This window comes from Podarcis filfolensis, assembly GCF_964270895.1.
Source record: "Podarcis filfolensis genome assembly, chromosome: 16".
In the NCBI taxonomy this organism is placed as follows: Eukaryota; Metazoa; Chordata; class Lepidosauria; order Squamata; family Lacertidae; genus Podarcis; species Podarcis filfolensis.
In genome coordinates, this window is record NC_139620.1 from 6,146,408 (window position 1) to 6,171,782 (window position 25,375).

The 25,375-nt window shown below is 44.8% G+C and overlaps 1 protein-coding gene across 3 annotated transcripts; it reads right to left on the minus strand.

Annotated features, from left to right (window-relative positions):
• Positions 1-3,664: 3,664 nt before the first annotated feature.
• On the minus strand, positions 3,665-25,089 carry LOC310751753 (uncharacterized protein). Of its 3 annotated transcripts, none has more exons than XM_083591359.1 (2): positions 24,863-25,089; positions 3,665-5,939 (listed from the first exon to the last, which is right to left on the minus strand). In XM_083591359.1, exons 1-2 carry the CDS (start codon positions 25,046-25,048, stop codon positions 4,794-4,796), a joined length of 1,332 nt encoding a protein of 443 aa, XP_083447485.1. In that variant the 5' UTR covers positions 25,049-25,089; the 3' UTR covers positions 3,665-4,793. The 3 variants fall into 3 exon arrangements, with proteins under 3 accessions (XP_083447485.1, XP_083447486.1, XP_083447487.1); XM_083591360.1 differs by lacking the exon at positions 24,863-25,089 and adding an exon at positions 15,133-15,365; XM_083591361.1 differs by lacking the exon at positions 24,863-25,089 and adding an exon at positions 7,160-7,572.
• Positions 25,090-25,375: the final 286 nt, after the last annotated feature.

Sequence of the window (25,375 nt, forward strand, 5' to 3'; positions counted from 1 at the left end):
TACTGTCTCGCCAGAGTGGTGCATGCTCTAGTTATCTCCCAGTTGGACTACTGCAATGTGCTCTACATGGGGCTACCTTTGAAGGTGACCTGGAAACGACAACTAATCCAGAATGCCGCAGCTAGACTGGTGACTGGGAGTGGCCATCAACACCATATAACACCAGTCCCAAAAGACCTACATTGGCTCATTGGCTCCCAGTACGTTTCCGAGCACAATTCAAAGTAATAATGAAATTTATTATTTAAAAACACACACAAACAAACACACACACACAAAGTGTTGGTGCTGACCTTTAAAGCCCTAAATGGCCTTGGCCCAATATACCTGAAAGAGTGTCTCCATCCCCATCGTTCAGCCTAGACACTGAAGTCCAGTGCCAAGGGCCTTCTGGCAGTTGCCTAACTGTGAGAAGCGAGTTTACAGGGAACCAGGCAGAGGGCCTTCTCGGCAGTGGCGGCAGCCCTGTGGAACGCCCTCCCATCAGATGTCAAGGAAATAAACAACTGTCTGACTTTTAGAAGACATCTGAAGGCAGACCTGTTTTGGGAGATTTTAAGTGTTTGATGTTTTATTGCATTTTTAATATTCTGTTGGGAGCCGCCTAGAGTGGCTGGGGAAACCCAGCCAGATGGGCGGGGTATAAATATATCATCATCATCAACACTGTGTTTGTGTGTGTGATTTTCTTGGGTTACAAAAGTATATAGTAAAGGTAAAGGGCCCCTAACAGTTCAGTCCAGTCGCGAACGATTCTGGGGTTGTGATGCTCATCTTACTTTACAAGCCGAGGGAGCTGGCGTTTGTCTGCAAACAGTTTTTACGGGTCATGTGGCCAGCATGACTAAACCAAATGCCATTTACCTTCCCGCCGGAGCGGTACCTATTTATCTATTTGCACTTTGATGTGCTTTTCAACTGCTAGGTTGGTGGGATTCGGCAAGCCTTAGGCTCAGTGGTTTGGACCACAGCGCCACCTGCGTCCCACAAAAATATGTACATCATCTCTATTTTCAGATAAACTTCTGTCACCTCTTACTTGCTCTTCTCTCACACCTGACCAAGCCTCTCTTCCTTTACACCTTGCTGCCCGCTCACCTATTTGTCCACAACTCACCACAAGCCGTTCCTCATGCAGCTCACCCCAAGCTACTCCTTCCCTCTCTCCCCAAGCCTAAAGGAGGGGTGGTGCACTTAGTGGAGTGGCTTGCGCTCTCTCTCTCTCTCTCTCTCTCTCTCTGTGTGTGTGTGTGTGTGTGTGTGTGTCTAATATTAAAGATTTTCCAACAGATTTCATTTAGTGGAAGGGATAGGCCTTTCACAGCACCCCCTCCACTCTGTTAAAAAGCTCACCTGGACCTGTTTTCCAACCCTTCTGCTGCAATTGATATGACCCCCCTATTGGCCATGCAAACTACAGTGTATCAATACCTTTAAGTAAAAAGGAAAGTACACTAATAGTAAACTCATCCTCTGAGTATGGATCTTTATGGAACCAATGTGACTGCCACCTTCAAGTGACCAAAGGGAGAGATTAGACAGTTTTATGGGGAGGGGTCCCAAAGTTTACAGAAGCACAAAAATAAATAAATAAATAGGGTGGAACTTGAAAGGGAGCAAAGAAACAAGAAATAGCCTTGTGAAGACTGAGCATGCTAATTCAATGTGAGATATTGGCTGACTGTTGAGGCGGCAGGGGAAGGAAAAGGAGAATAGAACTGAGTAGCATTGGAAAAGGCATGGCTGATTGGCGTTTTGAACCAAAGCACTCCCAGCTGCAACTTTTCATTGCAGGTCCCATCAATCTAAATCAGGGGTTGGCAAAGTTTTTGTGGCTTGGGCCAGTTCATAGTCCCGCAGACGCTGCAGTGGGCTGGAGTGCATGTGTGCATGCACAAACACTATTTCCGACACTCCTTCTGGCACGAAGGAGGCGTGCACAGCTTCCCATTGGCTGCAGGAGCTTCCTGCAGCCAATGGGAAGCCAGCCAGCATCGCGGAAGGCAGTCCCCACTCTGCTTCGCGACCGAGTGAGCGGCGGGGGTCCATGGGCCAGTTAAATGACCCCCATGGGCTGCTTGTGGCCCATGGGCCTTAGGCTGGCGACCCCTGATCTAAATACAGGGTAGCTTTTTTGCATATGTGGCTATGCTGTTATGAAAGCCAGTGTAGTGCAGTCTTTTAAGAATGTTTGGACCCATTCGCCCACATACATTTAAAGCCTAAGATACCACTTTAATCAGTCATGGCTTCCCCCAAAGAATACTGAGAGCTATAGTTTGTTAAGGTTGCTGAGAGCTGTTAGTAGTCCCCCCCCCATACGCACATTCTTCCTCAGAGAACTACAATTCCTAGAGTTCCCTGGGAAGAGGGACTGATTGTTAAACCACTCTGAATATTTAAATTTCACCTGTTGTCAGGGACTGTGCTGAAGAGGGCAGCACTGAGGAGGAATGGAAGCCTTCCCTCTTCCCCTGCTCCTGCTCCAGATCCTGAATCTTCCGAGGAGCAGGCAGACAGTATAGATTTGGAACAGTGGTTTGCAGAGGGACACAGTTCAGAAGGCAGAAGCTGGGAAATACTGGATGGGGAACAGCTAGGAGAAGAAACACTGGGAGAGAGAGATTCACTGTCTCTGGAAAGTATTCCCCTGCTCTCCCCAAGGTCAAGAAGAGCTCAGAAAGTGGCAGAACAGAAAACACAGAGGCTCCAAGCTCAGATTACAAGACACAGAAGTGAAGTGGATTAATAGGGACATGTTGTTGTTGTTTAGTTGTTTAGTCGTGTCCGACTCTTCGTGACCCCATGGACCAGAACACGCCAGGCACTTCTGTCTTCCACTGCCTCCTGCAGTGTGGTCAATAGGGACATAAGGGGGTAGAATTCTTAATTGTGAGCACTGCCATTCTAGGAGATAGGTTCTTCGTTCTCTCATTGTGATTATTAAAGTTTCTGACTGGTAAAAAGACTCTTTTTCCTTTGTTCTGCTTAACTACTGCCCCTGTGGGTGTGTGTGGAGCCAATTCCCTGAAGCCTGACACCTGTGTAAGGTATCCCAGTTTCTAAAAGACACACACTCACACATCCCTCTCTATCCTCCACCCAGTGTGACCAGAGTTCAAAGGCATATTCCAGTCAGACAGGAACACTCAATGTGGTTGCAAAACAGGGTCAGTGATGGGTGGGTTTCCATACACTCCAAGTGCCCCTATTTTCCAGGGACAGAAACAGAATTATGAAAGACAATGCAGCTTCTGATTTGACCCCGGAATGCCCCTATTTTTCCCACCAGTCCCTATTTTCATCTGAGAAATGTTGGAGGGTATATGTTTCTGGAGGATGTGTGACCTGGACTGAGTCCCAAGAGCCCAGTGTACAATCTTGAGGGCTGCAACTGCCCCACTGCACCTGAAGTTCCCCATCCCTGATCTAGTTCTACCTGTTTTGGGGAAATTTCAGACAGTTTGGTAGAGACAATCTAGTCCTGCCCTCTAGAGGGCAAGCCTGCTCCATATTCTGTGTGACTGACGTCCCTTATGATATACGAAGACCACTTTCTTCTCCACGTTAAAGAAAGGAAGGTCTTTCAGCCACTCCTTAAAGGGCATGGTTTCCAAAACCCCACCACCATCCTGGTTGCACAAAAGCATTATAAAACACCAGCTTGAGAAGTCATTGTTTGCTTTATTATTACAGAAATATGCACTTTGACAAATGGATTTTTTTCCTAAATTAAAAACAAAACACATTTCACACATGATCAAAACAAGGCTTTCTTTAAATTATGATAAACATTATTTTAAATATATCAGTATTTAAAAATGCAATGTGACCTATGAGCTAAATCTTCCAGTCCCCATTTCCTCCCACTGCATGGGCTATTGAACCTCTTATGCAGCATGTGGCTCTGTGGTTGTTTACTCAGAAGTAACTGCTGTTGAGGTGAAGAGTACCTCCTCTTTTGTGAGGATGCTTAGGGATTCGTGGGTTGAATCCATCACAGTGCCATGTGAATGTTACTTCTAGCTCAATTATTTCTGCTTGTGCAATTGAATGTTCTGCCCCTTTCCTCCCCTAAATCTGACCAGTGGGTTCTTCTGCCAATCCTCTGGAACAGGTTCTGGGGGGCAGAACAGAGGAAGGCAAGTCTCATTGCACAAGCAGAAATCCTTGCAATGATGTAATAGTATTAGTTGAAGACCACCCATCACCTATAGTTAGTGATGATACCTGATCCCGGCCTCTTGATTTCACATTAGATTATGGGTCCATTTACACTACAATAGCAGGGCTGAACATAAGAAGAGCTCTGCTGATCAGGCCAAAGGCCCACCTAGTTCAGTTCCCTGTTGTCACAGTGGCCAAGTAGATGCCTCTGTGAACCCACAAGCAGGACCTAAGTGAAACAACAACTTTCCTCACTTTTGATTCCAGTACCTGGTATTCAGAGACACACCCTGGTCTCTCGATAAGGCACCATTTCTTCTGTCCATTTGCAATGCCCCATCAAGAGAAACAAGACCAAAGACAAAGGATACAATTAAGGGCATGTAAACACTGCAATCAATAGAATGCAGGGTTTTCGACAGTGTACAATTAGGTCCCTGTGGGACCTAACTGGGCACAATAGTACAGAAAGCACATCTTTGTTATGTCTTTCAAAGAATTTAAGGGAAAATAATATTGTCCATCTATTTGATAGGTGTTTGGGATGAAAGCTCTTCTTCATCAGCCAAGCCACGAAGGCCACCTCTTTATTCCAGCTGTCTCTTGCACAATATACATGGAGGAATTCAGTAAGATGACTGATAGCTTGAAGTGCTGAAGCCATGGTGGTATTTGGAAAATCTGGAAGTCTTGGCCAAAATGCTCCTTGGAGTTATGGACCGGCTGTACATCTCAGCCCAAGGGCGGGCAGGCCTTCTCATATCAGGCAGAGGACGTTTCATGGTGGACAGCGAGCTGGTCCTGGTGGCAAGAGCTGTTGAGGTAGCTGGATCACTGTTGCTGCACAGTGCCTGTGGCTCAGGAGCACATGGGGTAAGTGTTTCCACTTTGCATGCTTCTGGAAAGACTTGGAGAATTGGTCCAGGAAGGTCAACTTCAATTGGAGGGGGCTGGATGACAATCTTCATCTCTGGTCCCTGGGAGACACATGAAGAAGAAGCACCCAACACCCCACACACTTTAGTGCAGGACAAGGCACGTGCCGTCAGGGCTTTGACTTCCCCTTCTTCGCCACTGGTGATGGCACATCGCTCTTCACCACTGGTGATGGCACCGGCTGTGTCACACGGGTTGTAGACCTCCACTGTGCACTCCTCTGCAGCAATTTCCAAAATAGGGCCAGGGATGGTGACCTCAATCGGTGGTGGGTATATCACCACTTTGGAACCAGGACCTTGTGTCACACATGCCGGTGTGCTATTGAGACCGCATGGGACAGAGGTAGAACGAGTCATACGCTGTGGGGTAAGGGAGCAGTCAGAAACTGATGTAGAGCGGGCGATGGCATGTGGCTGGGAACTGCTAGGGACACAGGGGTTTGAGGTCTGGATGAGGCATTCATTGGGGTAGCTAGTGAGGACTGCACCTGGGATTGTAATGCAAACAGGAGGTGGCTGTATCACCACTTGCGAGTCAGGGCAGGTGGTCGTACAACACGGGGTGTCTCCACCGGAAACAGCACGCAGACCAGAGGATTTAGTGACAATTGCTTTGGAAGATCCATCACCGCACAGCTCGGAGCCATTGGTGAGACACGACGTCTGGGTTTCCACCAGACATTGGTTAGGGGCTGTGGTGAGGCTCAGTCCTGGTAGAGTGAGGACCATCGGTGGTGGATGTATCACCACTTTTGCATCCGGACACGACGTGACGCATGGTGTGGTGACGCATTTCACACCCGATGTAGACATTCTGTTGGGATGGATTTCAGCCTGGATACAGAAAATAGATCAGGGAGAAGCAGAGTTAGTTTGGTGTTCTGAGGCTATTTAAAAAAGGACATACTTAGATGAAGCCACCATACTTCCATCCTCATAAAAAGTCCACTAGTCTCAGAGAAGTGATTATAGCTTTTCTCTCAATTCCCCATAAGCCTTTGTACAACCTCAAAGCCCCCGATTCTACCTTGGAATTTCACTATTGGCCAAGTTCAGAGTCAACAGGAATGTGAAGACCCTCTTCCAACCTCTTCCAGTGTTGTCTGTCTATTTAAAACAAGATAGGGGAACCTTTGGCCCTCCAGATATTGTTGGAATACAACTCTCATGGTCCCTGGTCATCAGCTATGCTGGTTGCTGGAGCTGATGGGAGTTCAACAACATCTGGAGGGCACCAGTTTCCCTACTCGCTTTCCTATAAGGTTATCAAGTCCAGATTCTAAAATAGCCTACCTACATCCATGTCTACACAAATAGTCCTCCCCTTGCAGATCTTCCTAGACTACAACTCCCATCAACACTCCTGACTATTGGCCAGACTGGTTTCTGGAGCTGTTGGGAGTTGGGAGTCCAACAGCATCTTGAGAAGGGCCACAGTTTTTCCATCCTTGAATATAAGGATCATCTAGAGAAGTTGTATTGTGAGTTGGTGGTGGGGAGGAGAATGCAAATAACAAATTAATAAATAATCTTCCATCTGTGTTCTTCAAAACTCCACACAAAGACTCTCCAAATTCATTACAAACTCTTCATGTGCCTGGCTGCTCTTGCAATTTTGGGGAGACCATGGAAGAATCTAGGGAACCAGGGCCCGTGGCTCTCTGTCACTCACTTCCCACTGGAAATGGCAATCGCACTTGCTCACACATGACCAGCCTGCCTCAATTTCTCCAAATGAATCCTTTCCTGCCTGCCTGGGATTCTTTGTGACATTCCTAATGACCTGTATGAATTCCTTCTGCCTTGGCTTGCATGGCTGGTTATTATGCTGACTTGCTTACATAAAGCAGCCCCATGGCCATTTTGGAAACATCCTTTCCTCTGGGTGCAGGTCACATTCCAAAGGGTACACTGTCCTCCCTACGTCCCTTTGCCTGCTCACAATTTCCCCTTCCTTCCTTCCTTCCTTCCTTCCTTCCTTCCTTCCTTCCTCTGATTCCTTGACTTTTTTGAGAGTCCAATTCAATGAGGAGCATTGTGAATTTGGTACATACCTGCTTCACTCTTGCTTGACACTAAGGAACTCATCACCTATGTGGAGTTACAGGGCTATTGTCCCTGGCTTTATATGTGTTAGGAGAGCTCAGGCACTCCCTGGTTATTATTATTTTTTTCTCTCTCCCCCTAGCTTTCTCAGCATTTCTAATTATGTCTCACCAGCCCAAGCAGCAACCCTTGAAAGGCCCAGATGAGATCAGGGATGCATCATAGAAATAGACGCAATGACAGACCGGTTAGGGGAGGAAAGTCATCTACAAGATGGGTGTTTCTACAATGAGGAAACAAGTCAAAGGGGAAGAAGAAGCATTTGTGGTTTCTAAATTAGAGGCTGGAAAAGGTGTGTCTATATTAAGGGTTGGACTTCAAAAGAAATGATAGGGTGAAATTCCCCAGTCGGGCTTTCAAATAGAAGACTAAATTACCCAACCCCCTAAGAAAATAGTTCAGTTCAGCAAACTTCACCAAAGTTTGAGCTAAATCAGCAATGCCATTGACTGTGCCCTCCACACTCTGCAGGGTCCGTCCTACCATGAGGTAGTGTGCAGCAACCATTATGGGGTGATGCTTGGCAGTGGTAGCCCTCAGGTGCCCCCCTAAACAACAACCCAAGAAAGGGCCATAGCTCAGAAGTAGAACATCTGTTTTGAATGCAGAAGGTCCTAAGTTCAGTCCCTAGCATCTTCAGATAGGGCTGGGAAAGATGCCTTGTCTGAAATTCTGGAGAAACACAACCAGTCACCTTAGACACAGCACTGACCTAAATCGACCAATGGCCTGATTTAGTATAAAGGAGATTTCTCTATGTTGGGCAAAGAGCTGCTGCCAATCAATATAGACACCAATGGTTGGACTCTGCATAAGCTAGCTTAGAATCATAGACTTTTCGAGCTGGAAGAGTTCCCAAGGGTCATCTAGTCCAACCCATTGCAATGCAGGAATCTCAGCTAAAGCATCCATTGCAGACGGCCATCCAACCTCTGCTTAAAAACCTCCAAGGAAGGAGAGTCCATCACCTCCTGAGGGAGACCTTTCCACGGCCGAATAGTTCTTACTGTCGGAAAGTTCTTTCTGATGTTTAGTCTGAATCTCCTCTCTTGTAACTTGAAGCCATTGGTTCGAGCCCCACCCTCCTGAGCAGGAGAAAACAAGCTTATTCTCTCTACGTTCCTGTTTTCTAAACCAGACCTTTGTTCAGAACCATGAGGACTGGAATCTTGCTGTTATTTTGAAGGTGAGGGCTGCATAGTTCAGTGGTTCAATCCCTAGCATCTCCAGGTAGGTCTCCCTGCCTGAATCCCTGGAGAGCCACTGTTGGTACTTTTAGACGATGCTGAGGTAGATGCACGAAGGGTCAGACTCAATATAAGACAATTCCTAACCCACCTGCTACCCTCAGGTTCTGTGGGGGGTGACATTCCATTGCCAATGATGAGGTAGCCAGCTTCTCTATATGGAATGTTTGTGTGGGGATATTGTATTTTCCCAAATGTTCTGAGTCAGCCTGGCTCCCCTACCTGTGGAATGTTCTCCAACACAAAGCTTTTATTTTTAGAATGCCAGCCTATTTAAGATCTATTCATAGCTCTTAACATCATTGTTATTGTTTTCTTTTCTTTTATTAGTTTGTACAGAATAATGAAAATCTGGCTGGTTTTAGCTTTCATAGCTGGTCTACGTCTTGTTAGATTGAATGACGACATCTTGATGTGTGTCAGCATTCAGTTTTGCATCTGAATGTAATAATTCTATTGTTGCAGGTGGTTTTTATTCATGCAATGATTTCACTGAGTTGTTTTATGGCATGCTTTAGTTTTAACTCTTTTCCCAAGCACAACGCCCATAGAACTATTATTATTGTTTAATTAGGGTGGCTCATAAATTCAAGAAATTTTTTTGTTTGCTTATTAACCCAGTTTATGGACTGCCCTTCATTACACTGTCATCTCAAGGCAGTTTCCAATACAAAGTCTAAAAATGTAAAACAATAAAACACATCAACATAAAATCCAGTATAAATAAACAAAGTCTGATGGGAAAGAAATTGCTTTGCATAAAAATGCATCCCAATTTGTATCACTGGCATCTCCAGGGAGGGTTGGAAGAGGCAGAAATCTTGGAGAGCCGCTGGCAGTCAGTGTAGACAATACTGAACTAAATGGATCAATGGTCTGACTTGGACTAATGCGGCTTTTCATATTTATGTTTATGACAGCTCTTTATTCAGAACGATGAGGACTAGAATCACAAAATTATTTTTAAGGGAAGATCCAGATTATTTTTAAGGGAAGATCCAGAAGACAACTATCTGACTTTTAGTAGACATCTGAAGGCAGCCCTGTTTAGGGGAGTTTTTAAATGTTTGATTCTATTTTTAATATTCTGTTGGGAGGTGCCCAGAGTGGCTGGGGAAACCCAGCCAGACGGATGGGATATAAATTACTAATATTATTATTATTACTACTACTACTGGTGCTACTACAAGCCGTTTAAACTGTGGCACGGCTTGGGGGGTGTCCTCCGTTTGCTGCCCCTCCTCAATAAGGGTATCCAATTAAAGGGATGCAGGGGTGTGGATCCTGTCCAAAGCCTGGGCATAGTCTAGGGCCATGCCACGACCCCGTTGGGTACCCTGTGGGTGCCCCAATTTGACATATGTCATAGGGCTCCCCCTACTGGTGCTTTACCCTTAGTGAGACGGGCAGGAGTCAGGATATAGTCTGGTTTCACCCAGTGCCTAAGCCAAACCGCTCAAATCTGTAACCAATAAAGTTGTGGCCTATTTTATCCCACTATCCTAAAATATTCGTGTCCATCACATGTGGCACTGTGGGTTAAACCACAGAGCCTAGGACTTGCCGATCAGAAGGTCAACGGTTCGAATCCCCGTGGTGGGGTGAGCTCCCATTGCTCAGTCCCTGCTCCTGCCAACCTAGCAGTTCAAAAGCACATCAAGTGCAAGTAGATAAATAGGTACCGCTCCGGCGGGAAGGTAAACGGTGTTTCCGTGCTCTGCTGTGGTTCGCCAGAAGCGGCTTAGTCATGCTGGCCACATGACCTGGAAGCTGTACGCCGGCTCCCTCGGCCAATAAAGCAAGATGAGCGCCGCAACCCCAGAATCATCCGCGACTGGACCTAATGGTCAGGGGTCCCTTTACCTTTACCTTTTATTCATGTCCGTGTGTTTATTATATAAGGGAACTGTGGGGCCTGGGGCCTTGGCATGCAATATAGAATTAAATAGACTAATGGTGTGATTTGGTATATGACATCTTCCTGTGTTCTGCTTGGCCACCATGAGAACAGGATGTTGAATGAGATTCACCTTTGACCTCATACAGCAGCCAGACTTTTCTAATGGTCTTAATGAGGAGAAGAAGCCTTCAATACATCAGGAGTGACTTAACTTCTGATAAGGAGCCCCTCCCCTCGATGCAACCTAGAACTTTAAGCTGCTTAACTGCCTCACTGTGTAACGGGCACAGAAGTCTCATCAGGAAGAGGTCAAGGAGGAACCTGAGAACCTGCATCCCTCTCCTTTCTAGTTCTATTTATGTCCCACATGGACTACTGCAATGCGCTCTAAGTGGGACTACCTTTGAAGGTGACCCGGAAACTACAACTAATCCAGAATGTGGCAGCTGGACTGGTGACTGGGAGCGGCCACTGAGACAGCATAACACCGGTCTTGAAAGACCTACATTGGCTCCCAGTACGTTTCCGAGCACAGTTCAAAGTGTTGGTGCTGACCTTTAAAGCCCTAAATGGCCTCAGTCCAGTAGACCTGAAGGAGCGTCTCCACCCCCATCGTTCTGCCTAGACACTGGGGTCCAGCGCCAAGGGCCTTCTGCCGGGTCCCTCACTGCAAGAAGTGAAGTTACAGGGAACCAGGCAGAGAGCGTTCTCGGTAGTGGCACCTGCCCTATGGAACACCCTCCCACTAGATGCCAAAGGAAAAAAACAACTACCAGACTTTTAGGAGACATGTGAAGGCAGCCCTGTTTAGGGGAGCTTTTAATATCTGAAGGACTATTGTATTTTGATATTTTGTTGGAAGCCGCCCAGAGTGGCTGGGGAAACCCAGCCAGATGGGCAGGGTATAAATCAATTGTTGTTGTTTGTTGTTGTTGTTGTTGTTATTCCTGAGCAAGGCCATTGTGATTGGGGGCAACCTACCTTGATATATGCTGTGAAATGAGGGCACGGGTAGCAGAGGTGTAGCAATACATAAAGGAGAGAATCTTTGAGTAAGCTCCAAGATGGGCGTAGTCTGCTTATCTGAATCATGCACTACTGGAGTGAAAGATGGGAATAAGATGCCCACACACAATTATGACAGATGCAAGAGGGAAGGGGGAAATATCTGCGTACCCATTTCGCAGAAATAAGAATGCAAATCCTTTCTACGCTATCTATTGCGAAATGCAAATGTTGTGTGGCTTGCATCCATCAGGAGCTGTGCGTTCAGTTATGGTGGAACCAGTTCTATGGCGCTCCCTCCCTGCTGAGATCAGCAAGCCACCTCCCTGTTGAACTTCCACCACCTTGCGGAAAAAGACTTCTTAAAAATCAGCAGGTATCTTAAGTCATTTCTGAATTTATCCCAATGGTATTTCTTTAGCATACCACGGATGACTGTAGCTAAGTGGTATACAATTGATCAAAATAAATAGATGGATATGTAAAATAAACTCATCTGTCGAAAGGGAAGCTAACTTGACAATTCAGAGAGCATTTGAGAGAAATGAGAGCGTGGTGAGCAGGGTGTGGATGGCATTCCAGAAGCTATCTTAATTGCTAAAGGGCTAGTCTCATCATCTCAAGAACCAGTTCAGGCGGGTTTCCAAAAGCAACACTTTGACTTCTGAACAAATAAATGAGTCGGTTTGGAGAAGCCTGGGATGAAATGAATATACAGAGCACGGGATTCATCTGTTGTATTTACTGGGATATGTTTGCCAGAGGGAGAAACTGCAACTATCCTTGATGTAAACCAGTTCCTTGCTCATTTTTAATTAAAGTGAATGCACCTCACTCCCATTTAAGACCTTCCTGTAAATTTTAGACTACTAACAGCAAAACCCGTACTATGGTTGACATCAAAGAACTGGGTGCAAGTCAGCAACAGGGAATATGTGACTTTCCAGTAGCTGTTGGGCTGTGTCTCCCAGCATCCCTGGCCATTCACAGTGCTACCGGGACTGATGGGATTTGGATACCAGAAAAATCTTGGGGTCCACAGTTTCTCCATCCTTGATCAGAGATCCTTCAGGATGCCCTTATTATTACTGTATTGCCAATTTGTGATTATTTGGGTGATTATTCACTTTCGATACTAATTACACCAGCAAGAGTTTAAGGGGTGGGTATATAGCTTTCTTTCCAACTGGTACACAGCCCATAACCTCTTGCTGATATCCTGTAAGTTTTTACGCTGCAGATGCTCCTGTTTACATTTTGCTCCTCTTTTCTTGAGAGTGCCCCTCCAGATAATGCAGTAGCAATAGAGAAACACCACAGAACAGCTCATAAAGCAGAATAATTGCAAATAAGTTTAAGTCACCAGTATTGCATTCTTATTGCATCAATAACATGTTTCAGAACACATCTACCAAAATAAATAGATTATAAACAAACAAACAAACAAAAAACACCAGTCTGAAGTGGCCTCAGATCTACATCCATTCCCAATCATGTCTAGAGTCAGTATCTTGGAAACCTGAATATGATATCTACTTACCTACCTATTTATTGTCTAATGCTATATTGAAAATATGAATGGAACTTGATCAGAAATCAAGAGGACAATCAATTTAATACAGAATGGGGAAATTTTATAATTCCAGTTACAGATAGGTAGTCGTGTTGGTCTGCCATAGTCAAAACAAAAAAAAAAAAATTCCTTCCAGTAGCACCTTAAAGACCAACTAAGTTAGTTCTTGGTATGAGCTTTCGTTGGTCTTTAAGTTTAACTTAGTTGGTCTTTAAGGTGCTACTGGAAGGAGAAATTTTATAAGTTACTTGAAAGAACACCGTAAACAATTAAAAACATTGGCAGGATTGTAAAAAAAGCAAACACTTGCAATGAAGCGAGAATTATGGTTACAACTGAGTTTTAAGAAAATATTGAGCATATGATATGATGCAGTTTGAAAAGAATATTTAGGGAAACCACGGAGGGGTGGAGGGAAGTCTTGGGATTCTGATAATCCTACTTGTAAAATGATTATGATTTGAGTATGATGGTAATTGTTAAAAATGAAAGCGAATAAAAAAAAATTTTAAAAAATGTGAATGGCAGGCCATCTCAATTTGTATTTTCCAAAGCAGGGTGCAATTTCTAGCCAAATGGGAATCAATGGAGGAATTGATAAATGTGGTTGTCTTTGTGCCATTAAGGGTATCTTGATTTTCAGCCATGAAAATCAAAAGTGGAAGGAGACAGAAAGAGAGCATAGCAGGATGAGTCTGTCAGGAAGGGAGGGGATGGGAATGGGAGGTGGCTCACTGGTAGAGCATCAGCTTCACAGGCAGCCCCAAGTGAAACCCCCCGCATTTCCAGGTAGGGCTGAGAAAGGAAGTTGCCAGTCAGTGTAGACAATTCTGAGCTAGATCGGCCAGAGGTCAAACACAGTAGAAGGCAGCTTCCTAGGTTCCAGTTAAAATACAGAGAGGGGACTGAAGACTACATTGGAATGATGGAATTGTCGACAAAAGATCCTTGCAAGTGAAATTAAGAATCCAGTGGGGGGTTCCTTCTCTGAATGACTTATGGGGTTTTCATGGAATTTCTCCCCATCCCTGTTTCTCAGCTATACTTGATCACCACCACCACAAACAACTACAGAGAGAAGAATAAGAATGAGTAGGTGTATTAAGAAGAAGAAGAAGTTTGCAAAGATTCATCCTATGGTTTCCCATAAGCATCACTGAATTTTGACTTTTCCCCACTGCCAATTGTAGTGAACACCAACAGACAGTCATGTACAGCAAAACGCATGCATGCCTACTCAGATTTAAGCCTTAGTGGCTTGGATCCCAAGATGCATTTAGTGAAGGAAGTTCACAGAAGGAAAGTTTCTACTCCTTTGTCCCCTCTGAAGCTACCTGTGGCCTGGGGAGCGGGGCCTCCAGACCACTGTGGAATGAAGAGGGGAGGTTCATGAAGGAAGAAAGCAGTGGGAAGCTTGCTTGTCATGACCTTGCTCAACTCATTTTAGATTCTAAGCCTGGTTTCAAACAATCCCTCTTCCCCCAGCAAAACCCAGCAAACCATCCCAGGAGGACCTCTCTGATTCTCTGGAGAAGTTTTTAGGGGGTGCAGGAGGTGGGTTAGGAAAACAACTTTTCTTCCTTAAGGTATCTAATCTTAGGATCCACAGAATTGTAGAGTTGGAAGGGATCCTAAGAGTTATCTTGTCCAAACCCATGGAATCTAGTAATATCCAGGAGTTATGAGTGCTATGTCCCTTCCTTAAACAATTAAACAAAGTCATGGATAAAAAGGTAGCTGTCAATGGTCCAGATTTTGACTGATGTGAAAGGACGTAAAGGGGCAAACAATTTGACTATCAACTCAAGCATTACAAAGAAGAAGTGCGCTTACACAAGAATAGAGGAATCTGCCTTATATTGAGTTAGAACACTGGTCCATCTAGGTCAATATTGTCTACACTGAGTGGCACTTGCCTTCCAGGATTTTAGGCAGGGGTCCCTCCAATCCTTACCTAGAGATGGCAGGGATTGGACCTTGGACTTTCTGCTTACACAACAGGTGCTCTGTCTGAGTCATTCAAGATGCTTGAAGAAGCATTCTTGTTTTAATCCAAGGTGCTCCCATTTCAGTCAACTGGACTTTTCACAAAATTAGCAGGTCCTAGATGGGCTCCTTGTTGGGTTGTGGGGGGCAATTCAGAACGGAAACAGTCAAAGAAGCATCATAAGCAAGCTCATGTCAAATCAGGCTTACCTGGTTCCCTCCGCGGCTGGATTCAAATAAGCTCTTTTTAAGAGTCATGGCAAGCTTTTATAAAGATTCTCAGACAGCCTTAAGGGGATGAGGCAGCCTTTGAACACAAAGGTCTTAATTATATCCCGGCCAAAATTTGCTCCACGCGGCTCAATTTGCTCTAATTGTCGGGAAACCTGCTTGTGATCTTCTGCTTTTTTTATTCTTTGGATGAGACGTGATGTTTGTCTTACACATGTGGCTGTTTTATAGTCAGGAACAATTGAGAACACATTGCTTCATGGGCTTTATTATTAGCCTAACCTCAAAGCAAGCTCTCTGACCGCAGTGCATTGGCCCTTCGTGTTCTTTATGGGAATTATTTGGGAGAAGTCAATTGCATAGGCTTTTCTTTTGCCTAACTCAGAAGATACCCCTGAGCGAAACTGATTCCCAGAAACTCCCAGCCGTATTAATTTTTTTCAACCACATCTGAGAGATTATTCAAATGACACTCCATTTTCCCCCTACATTAAGCTTCATGCGGTCTCTGAATGTTCCACCACATGTGACTTCAGGACACAGTCTGAAGTCTTTAGAGGAGGGTGGGCAACTAGTGGCTCTTGGTTGATGTTCAAGAGCTCTGGGCAAGAGATCAGATCAGACCTCTCGCAGGAGTGATCTTGTCCCTCCTCCGGTGGTCCACTGGGCAGGGAGATAGACCAGAAAGGGTGTCGGGGAGAGAAGAGAAATAGAGAAGCAAAAACCTTTTGGGAGAACGTAGAGAGGAATGGGTGAGGAGCCATTGCAAATGTCAGCACGGGAACTGTTGGGATGAAAGGCCATTCCTCAACCTGTTCCTTTAATTGCCTCCTCTAATTTATTCGGTCCCACGTTCCACACTGCCTGAATCCTCACCAAACCACAAAGATTTTCTAACATTAATTATGTAATGGGAGCATCTGCAGGTTGCTACAGGTTTGGGTTGCTTCTGTTCTTTTGCATATCCCCACCACCACCAGAAACAGAAGAACTTGCTGAATCAGGCCAAAGATCCATCATAGTCCAGTGTTCTGTTCTAACAGTGGCCCAACTGATCCTATGAGAAACCCAGAAGCAGCACATTTGTGTTTCCCCAAATGGAGAAGCTCTCATACCAAGATGAAGGTCTACTGGGCTTGCGTGTTGAGCACGCTGTTTTATGGAAGTGAGTCGTGGGCAACTGACACCCGCCAGGAGTGATACTTCAGTGGCTTTCATATATACAGCATCAGGAAGATTTGGGGCATCACATGACAGAGTCTCAAACAAAGATGTGCTCTTCCAAGCCTACATGCTCAGCATGTTTATACTTCTGTCTTAGAGACATCTAAGTTGGCTTGGTCATGTACAGAGAATGGAAGATGGCAGGATTACAAAGGATGTGCTTTACAAGGAGAGGGCTTCAGGCACTAGGCCTGTTGGCAGGCCAACTTTGCATTACAAACAGGGCCGTCTTACCCATAGGCGCTAGGGGTGTGGGACACCCAGGCTCTGGGCTCTCAGGGGTTCCAGGCTGAGAGTCCGAGGCCCAAGAATTAAGTCTGGGGAAGAGCCCGTCCATTGGTTGGAGCACCGCGGCAGGCTCTTCTGCTGCAGGCGGTTCTGCGCTGCGAGTTTGGGAGTGACCGAGCCAGCGAGACGCTGGGGCGGCCAGCCGGCTCGGTCCTCCTGAGCACCTGGGACTGGGCAACTGGGGGGGGGCAGATCATTGTACCCCGGCACCCTGATTACAAAGATGTCTGCAGTCATGGCATGAAGGCTGGCAACATTAACCCTTCCAGCCTAGATGACTGCAGTGCCTAGAGACAATCAGTCAGTTCTTGTATCCACAGTAATAACCAGAGAAGAAATGATCACTGGGAGGAGCATGGTGCAACTGTACAAGAGAAACCACATGCCTTCTTCTACCCCAGCCGCAACAAAATATATCTATTCCATATTGGTCTCTATGGCCACAGCAGGCGCTGTAACTCTGCAACAGTTTGATTTTACCTCCAATGGCACACTCTTCCATTGTCTCCCAGACAGATGGCAACAAAATAAGCCAGGGGTTGTCAACCTGGTCCCTACTGCCCACTAGTGGGCATTTCAGGATTCTAGGTAGGCGCTCAGGGGTTCTACAGCACAAACTGAATCCTCCTTCCATTGAGCGCTGGTGGGCGGTAAGGAAATTTTACCATCAAGAAAGACGCATTAGTGGGCGGTAGGTATAAAAAGGTTGACTGAAATAAGCAAAAGCAAGGAATAAATACAGTGGTACCTCGGGTTACATACGCTTCAGGTTACAGACTTCACTAACCCAGAAATAGTACCTCGGGTTAAGAACTTTGCTTCAGGATGAGAACAGAAATCGTGCTCCTGCAGCAGGAGGCCCCATTAGCTAAAGTGGTGCTTCAGGTTAAGAACAGTTTCAGGTTAAGGGCGGACCTCCAGAACGAATTAAGTAGTTAACCCGAGGTACCACTGTAAATGACAAGAGAAAGAAACCAATATAATCCAAGACACCCCTGCTTCTGAAGATAGAATGGATAGAGAACGATGAATATTTAAGTCCAAAGCATAGGAAATAAAATTCCACCAGATTTCATAAAAGCATTCTGGATCTTCTGAACTTCCTAGAAACACACAGTTTATATGAATCCCCATATTCTTGTGCGAAATAGCCAAATAAATTTTCTTTCCAGGTTTTCTATGGCTGGGATTTTGAAATTCTAGTTGCAGCTAACATCCTGGTCGAAAGCCCTTTAGAGTGACAAGTATTCATGCTGTCTGTCCACGTTTTTAAAATTGCCTTTTAGTGTTGTAATATGCCCTGGGATCTTGGGTGAAGGGTAGGAAATAAATAAATAAATAAATAATTAAATAAATAATGAGGTGACAATTCAGCTCAAGGTGCTCATATAGAATGTTATTTAGAGTGACTGTTACAGCATCCCTCTGATGCAAAGTCACCTGGCCTTAGAATAAAAATGTATAGCTTATGAAGCAATATCCTGCAATCAAATAAAAGAAACTATGAATAACTTTGCAAGTACTTAGCAGGCCCAATTCAAAGTGCTGTTTTTCATCTATAAAGCCTTAAATGGCTCAGGACCGCACTACCTCAAGGACCTTCTCTCTCCATATGAACCTATGCAGACCCTGAGATCGTCCTCTGAGGCCCTTCTTCATGTGCCTCCTCCATGAGAGGTCTGGAGGGTAGCAGCACGAGAACAGGGTCTTCTCTGCAGTGGCTCTTCTTTCGTGGAATGCTCTCCCCACGGAGGTTCAGCTGGCTCCTTCATTATATATCTTTAGATGCCAGGCAGAAACATTCCTCTTCAGCTAGGCCTTTGGCTGATTGGCTGGTTGACACCCAATGCTCTTTGAAATGTGACGTGGGAGAGGGGATTATTGCTTTGTTGTTGTTTTATTGTTTCTATTGTTGTTGTTTCTGCATCCAACCAGTCTGTGACATATATAAATGTAATAAATAAACAGTAATAAATAATGAATTTGAAATTGAATGCATGTTTCACCATATCAAATATATTGGAAACTGCCGTTCTAATGGAATGATCTGTCCTGGACAAAACACTATAGAAAGAGAATCTTGATGCAATGATGCATATGATCAGAACAAGATGGCTTTTGTTTTGGAGCGGAGTGGTGGGAATATTTCATTGATGCAGATCTGCACCAATGCCCTGCACATTAGGGATAAAAAAACCCCACACTGAACAATTTTCATATCTGCTACTTTACTTTTATCCCCTCCCTGCAAAGAGTGGTTGCTCAATGCACAAAATTTCACAGGCAAGCCAGTAAGCATTGCACAAAGAAGTGATCTTGATGCAACAGTGTGTACGCGGACACATCAAAAGCAATTGTTTTGCTGTAGTGCTTTTTATCAATGAACACATCTGCATTGGCAATATGGAGGGGGCAGGAAGACCAAACAGACAAAAGAGAGATGTGAAAGCTGTAGGTTTAAATTTACAGAGAAAGGATCACGCCAGTTGCAGATGGTGTTACAGTGCTCCTCCCTTGCTGAGCAGACTCATTTTTGCAAGCAATTATTTTCAATTGAATGCCCCCTTTCATGTTATTTTCACAAATATATGACTATTATTTTATTAAATTTATGTACCTCTTTTCCTCTAAGGAGCTCAATGTGGTCACTGCGCTCCCTTCCTCCCCATTTTTATCCCCAAAACAACTCTGGGAGGTAGGTTAGGTCGAAAGACTGGCGCAAAGTCACCCAGTGAATTTCACGGCGGAGCAGGGATTTGAAACTTGATATCGCCCACTTCTTAGTCCAACACTCTTAACGCTATACCACAGGCATACGACTTCCTCCTCTAACATGCAACTTTTTGTACTAATTATTGGGTTGGAAATAATTAGGGGGGAAATTTGGAAAGGTGGAAATCTCACAGCACAGCTGCATTTGAGGAAGTGTCAACTAGGTAGGTTCATATTAAAAATGAATATCTCTCCAGTAACTACAGCAAACCAAGATATGAGACATCAGGTCTATTAGAAGGATACAAGCCCATTAAGCTCTGCATTGCACACTACAAACTCCCACATATGTTCTATTTCATTTAGCTGCTGGAGGGTGGAGTATAATTTAGGATGTGTAGCAAGAAGACTAGCTAAAATGTGTGAGCTGTACTCACACGTAATCACCCATGGTAATTATGGCCCGCTTCCATGTACACTCACCAAAGCAGCCCCTCTGCTTGCTAAACCTTCAGTATAATGTGTGGTATGATCCAAGCCATGGGCTTCCCTCCAGCCATTGGAGAGAAGGTAATGCATATGTCCACAACAGGTTCAAGTTGCATTAGGCATGGCTGGAGTGAATAACATAAGAATCAGGCCAAAGGCAACCTGTTCTCATAGAAGTCAATCAGATGCCTATGGAAAGCCCCAAAGCAGAACCTGAGTGCAATAGTGCTCTCCCCACTCACCATTCCTGGTAACTAGAATTCTGCCCCTGACAGTAGAGTTTATGCTGCCCCACCACTGCTACAAGCAGCTAAATGCATGAGCTGGCAGATAGGAGCAAATGAGCTACCTTCTACCAAATCAAACAATTGGTTCACCAAGCTCAGCACTGTCTGCACCAGGGATGGTGAGCCTGGGGCCCTCCAGATGTTTTTGGAGTATGACTCCACTCATCCCTGACCATTAGTCATGCTGGCTGGGGTTGATGGGAGATGGAGAGTCCAAATATATTGTTGAACTACAGCTCCTTTCATCCAAGACCAATGGCTCTATTGTCTGGGGCTGAGAGTTGGAGCCCAACAATATCTGAAGGACCACAGGTTGCCTATCCGCACTGGGTCTCCAGCTTTTCAGACAGTGGCCAGTCTTTTCCAATCCTATCTAGATACCTAGATACCTCCCATCAAATGTCAAGGAAATAAGCAAGTATCTTACTTTTAAAAGACATCTGAAGGCAGCCCTGATTAGGGAAGTTTCTAATGTTTAATGCTGTATTGTGTTTTTAATATTCAGTTGGAAGCTGCCCAGAGTGACTGGAGAAACCCAGCCAGATGGGTGGGGTATAAATAAATTATTATTATTATTATTATTATTATTATTATTATTATTATTATTACACCTTCAACATGTAGAGCATGTGCTCAGTCATTGAGCTATGCTTTCCAAAAGTATCACGATGACAGAAAGTCAGGGCATATGCCTTAAGAGTAGAAGATTGCCCTTCATTCAAGGATTATACCTGTGGTAGTCTATCAATAGTGGTTAGAGAGCCTGATGAGCAGTGGTGAGTCTGGGTTCAAATCCCACTTAGCTGTGAAGCTAGCTGGGTGTGACTGGGGCCAGCCACTGTTCTACCTAACCTAGGATTGTCACCAAGATAAAATTGTGGTGGTGGGAAGACTGTGAACCTGGTACTTCTTGAGCTCCTTGTAGAAAGACTAGGATAAAAATGTCATTACTTATAATTATTTAAACTCCACCCTGGCTTTCATGTGGAATCATCTTGCTTTATTTTCTGATGAATCACCTGACTTCAGTCTTCGCGGAAGAAAGAAAATGAGAACTTGCTGTCTAGTATATTATTACCACATCTGGGCCAAGAGCAAAAAAGTGAGTTGAAGTTAATGGTTTAGGGAGACGTACCTATTATTTAAGGGCTGGGAGACAACAGGTCTCCAAGGCACATGGTGACTGAGGCATCTGTCTAGGGAAAGCCAATTATGGGAGGCAGGAAAGAACAAATTATTTCTGCAGGTGCGCTTCTGTTCCATCATAGAATTGTAGAGTTGGAAGGGACCCCAAAGATCATCTAATTCAGGCTTCCTCAACCTCGGCCCTCCAGATGTTTTTGGCCTACAACTCCCATGATCCCTAGCTAGCATGACCAGTGGTTAGGGATGCTGGGAATTGTAGTCTCAAAACATCTGGAGGGCCGAGGTTGAGCAAGCCTGATCCAGTTCAACCCACTGCAATGCAGGAATTTCAACTAAAGTATCCATGGCAGGTTGCAGTCCAACCTCTGCTTAAAAACCCCCAAGGAAGGAGAGTCCACAACCTCCCAAGGGAGTCTGTTCCACTGTCAAACAGCTCTTACAGTCAGAAAGTTCTTCCTGATGTTTAGTCAGAATCTCCTGTCTTGTAAGCTGAAGACATTGATTCTGCCTTATGAGGAACGGCTAAGGGAGCTGGGCATGTTTAGCCTGGAGAAGAGGAGGTTAAGGGGTGATATGATAGCCATGTTCAAATATATAAAAGGATGTCACATAGAGGAGGGAGAAAGGTTGTTTTCTGCTGCTCCAGAGAAGCGGACACGAAGCAATGGATCCAAACTACAAGAAAGAAGATTCCACCTAAACATTAGGAAGAACTTCCTGACAGTAAGAGCTGTTCGACAGTGGAATTTGCTGCCAAGGAGTGTGGTGGAGTCTCCTTCTTTGGAGGTCTTTAAGCAGAGGCTTGACAACCATATGTCAGGAGTGCTCTGATGGTGTTTCCTGCTTGGCAGGGGGTTGGACTCAATGGCCCTTGTGGTCTCTTCCAACTCTATGATTCTATGATTCTATGGTCCTAACTTCTGGAGCAGGAAAAAACAAGCTTGCTCCATCTTTCATGTGACAGCTCTTTAGATAGTTGAAGATGCGTCAACTCCTCTCGGTCTCCTCTTACCCATGCTAAACACCCCCAGCTCCCTCAAGTGTTAGACTAGAACATGGTGCTGATAACGACAAGGCTGCGGGTTTGATCCCTGTATGGGACAGCTGCATATTCTTGTATTGGATGGGTTTGGACTAGATGATCCACAAGGTCCCTTCCAGCTCTGGAATTCTATTATTCTAAACTGTTCCTCACAAGGCTTGGTTTCCAGACCATCGATAATTTTACTAGTCCTCCTCTGCAAATGCTCCAACTTCTCAATATCCTTCTTAAATTGTAATGCCCAGAACTGGACACAGCACTACAGGTGTGGTCTGACCAAGGCAGAATATAGCAGTACTATTTCTTCCCTTAATTGGGACGCTAGACATCTGTTGATGTAGCCTAGAATAGCATTAACTTTTTTTGCTGCTTTATTACACTGTTGACTCTTGTCATTAGCTTTTTTGCTGCTGTATCACATTGTTGACTCTTGTGAAGCTTGTGGTCTACTATCTTATATTTGTCGCATGTCTTATGTTTGTGCTGACTGGTTATTAATTAATTAAGTTGCCTATTGCCCTTCATCCGAATATTCTAGGGTGGTTCACAACAGAAAACGCAAAACGAGAATACAAAATACATAGTAAAACAAAAACAAATCAATAACACCCCCTCCCCATAGATACTTTTATAAGCCACAGAATGTTAATCAGTCAGATGCCTTGTTAGAGAGAAACATTTTTGCTTGGTGCCTAATGATATGTAATGAAGGTACCAGGCAAGTCTTCCTGGGGAGAGCAGTCCACAAGCAAGGAGCCACTGCAGAAAAGGCCCTTCAGACTTCTCCTAGAGGAGGCACATGAAGAAGCGCCTCAGGGGATGGTTATTCCTGCCTAAGTGCAGAACCTTACATTTGCCCCAATTGAAATTCAAAATGTTAGTTTGGACTCGGTTCCCCAATCTGTTAAAATCATCTTCGATCCCGACTCTGTCTTCTGTAGAATTAGCTACCTCTCTCAGTTTTGGTGCCATCTGAAAATTGGATGAGCACTCCTTCAATTCCCTCAACCAAGGCATATTATAAGGATGTTGCACAACAATAGACCCAGGACAGAATCCTGTCTCACCCCACTTGACACTTTCCCCCACACCCAGGATGACGAGAAACCGTTAGTAAGCATTTTTTGGGTTGGGCCAGTCAACCATCACAGATATGCTTAGTTATTGGTGAATTCCATGGAGCTTTGGTGACATTTTGATCACATCCTCACCATGCATTTAATGCACCTGATGAAGATCAGGGAATAGCTAGACTGCACTATTTGTTCCCCACAAAACAAATAAGAACAAAATTTGTTCCTCCCCCCTCTCGCCCTCCACCCACTTTTATGTTATTTATTGGACTAGAACAGCCACAAAACCCCTGGAGAGATCCAACAGGAATTTGGTTTGGCCTGGAACTGACCAGATACTGGAATCCTTGGACAGTTACGACCAAGGAGTCTTTGAGTTTTAGTATGGTAGCCTTGGATGAGGACAATCAAGACCAGGGTATCAGAAAAATGTTTCACATGGAGAATGTCATAGTTCAGATGAATAAGATATCCCAAGCTTTTTTTATATAAATAATAATAATTATGACATTTCCCCCTCACTTTTTCTCCAAGGAACTCAAGGTGGTGTCCATGGTTCTCCTCATACTCAATCCCCACAACAGCCCTGAGAGGCAAGTTAGGCTGAGAGGCAGTTACTGGCCCTTGTTTTAGCAGACAACTTTGCATAATTCTGCTACACAACCACATGTATGAACTCCATCACTACTAGTAGTAATCAAAAATAATTTTACAGAAGTAGGTACATGGAAAAGGTCATCTCTCCTAAGCCCAACCAACCAGGAGAGGAGATTGAAAAGTGGGAGGAACATCTCTAGATGGAAGCTCCCATTAAATGCTTCACTTTTCTCCACCCTCTATGTTTGAACATAGTATGTTGAGTGACCTTAATGATCAGCTGGATAGCTCAGTGGTGCTGATAATGCCATGGTTGCAGGTTCAATCCCCTTATGGGACATCTGCATATTCCTACATTGCGGGGGGTCACACTGGATGATCCTGAGGGTCCCTTCCAACTCCACAATGCTATGATTCTAATCCTAGCTGGAACTTGGCATTTACTCTGCCCACTGCATGGTGTTCTTTCTCTTTAGGACCTTGAAGCACACAAAGCCTTTCCTGTTGTCTTTGCCAGCTTCTCTGGACACCCAAGCACATCTCAAACCCCGCCTCCCTTGGAAAATGCTAGGTGCCAGATTTAGAGGCATGGCCACCTAGTTTCATCCCTTGGACCAAAGGTTTCTGCTCCCCTTCATAGGCCCCTGTCCATAGCCTCCCACTCACTAAGAATATGAGCCAGAAGGACAAAGCAAGCTTTCCATGCCAAGCAGAGAACCCTCCCTCTTCCACCAGGAAATGGGGGAATCATCCCAGAGACTCGCTGAAAGATCCCAGGGCCTCTGGGGGTAAGCTTTCATTCCCTCTTTCACTGAGTTAAAAAGATCTCGGATAATCAGGGTAGGACATACCTCAGCCTGAGTGCTTCCTCCGTCAGTTTGTAGACTTGATAAACCAGGTACCTGACTCTGCATACAAAATTCTTTTTCTTCCGTAGAATCTCCCTTCTCAATAACTTGTGTCTCCCTGCTGTAATCTTCCTCCCACGCCCGATAAGCCATTTGACTTGCTCTTGGCGCATTTGATGCCATGCTCATTATCTCTCAGCCTCCAGCGAATCTGCTTGCAAATGAAAGCTGTTGCTGATGTTTGGGAGATAGTGACAGGTAGGCTCTTTATGTAAGAAAGGAATAGATGCGTTGCATCGCTTTGCTTGCTCTGCTGCGCATGGGAACAGTGCCCTCTCTAGGGGGTGAGAGAAGATGACAGCGTGATCCCAACAGCAGAACCTGCGTGACCTGTAATGCAGGTAGTGATTCCGGGAAGATTTTTAGCAAATGAGTCAGTTGCTGGCTCTGCACACCTTCTTTCACTGGCACGCCACCAAAAACAAAGAAGAAAGGTCAAACCACAAATATGGAATA

Coding starts and splice junctions, on each gene's coding strand:
- LOC310751753 (XM_083591359.1), bottom strand. CDS start 25,048: ATGAGCATGGCATCAAATGCGCCAAGAGCAAGTCAAATGGCTTATCGG. Junction 5,940..24,862: donor GAGGAAGCACTCAGGCTGAG/GTATGTCCTACC, acceptor TTCTGTATCCAG/GCTGAAATCCATCCCAACAG.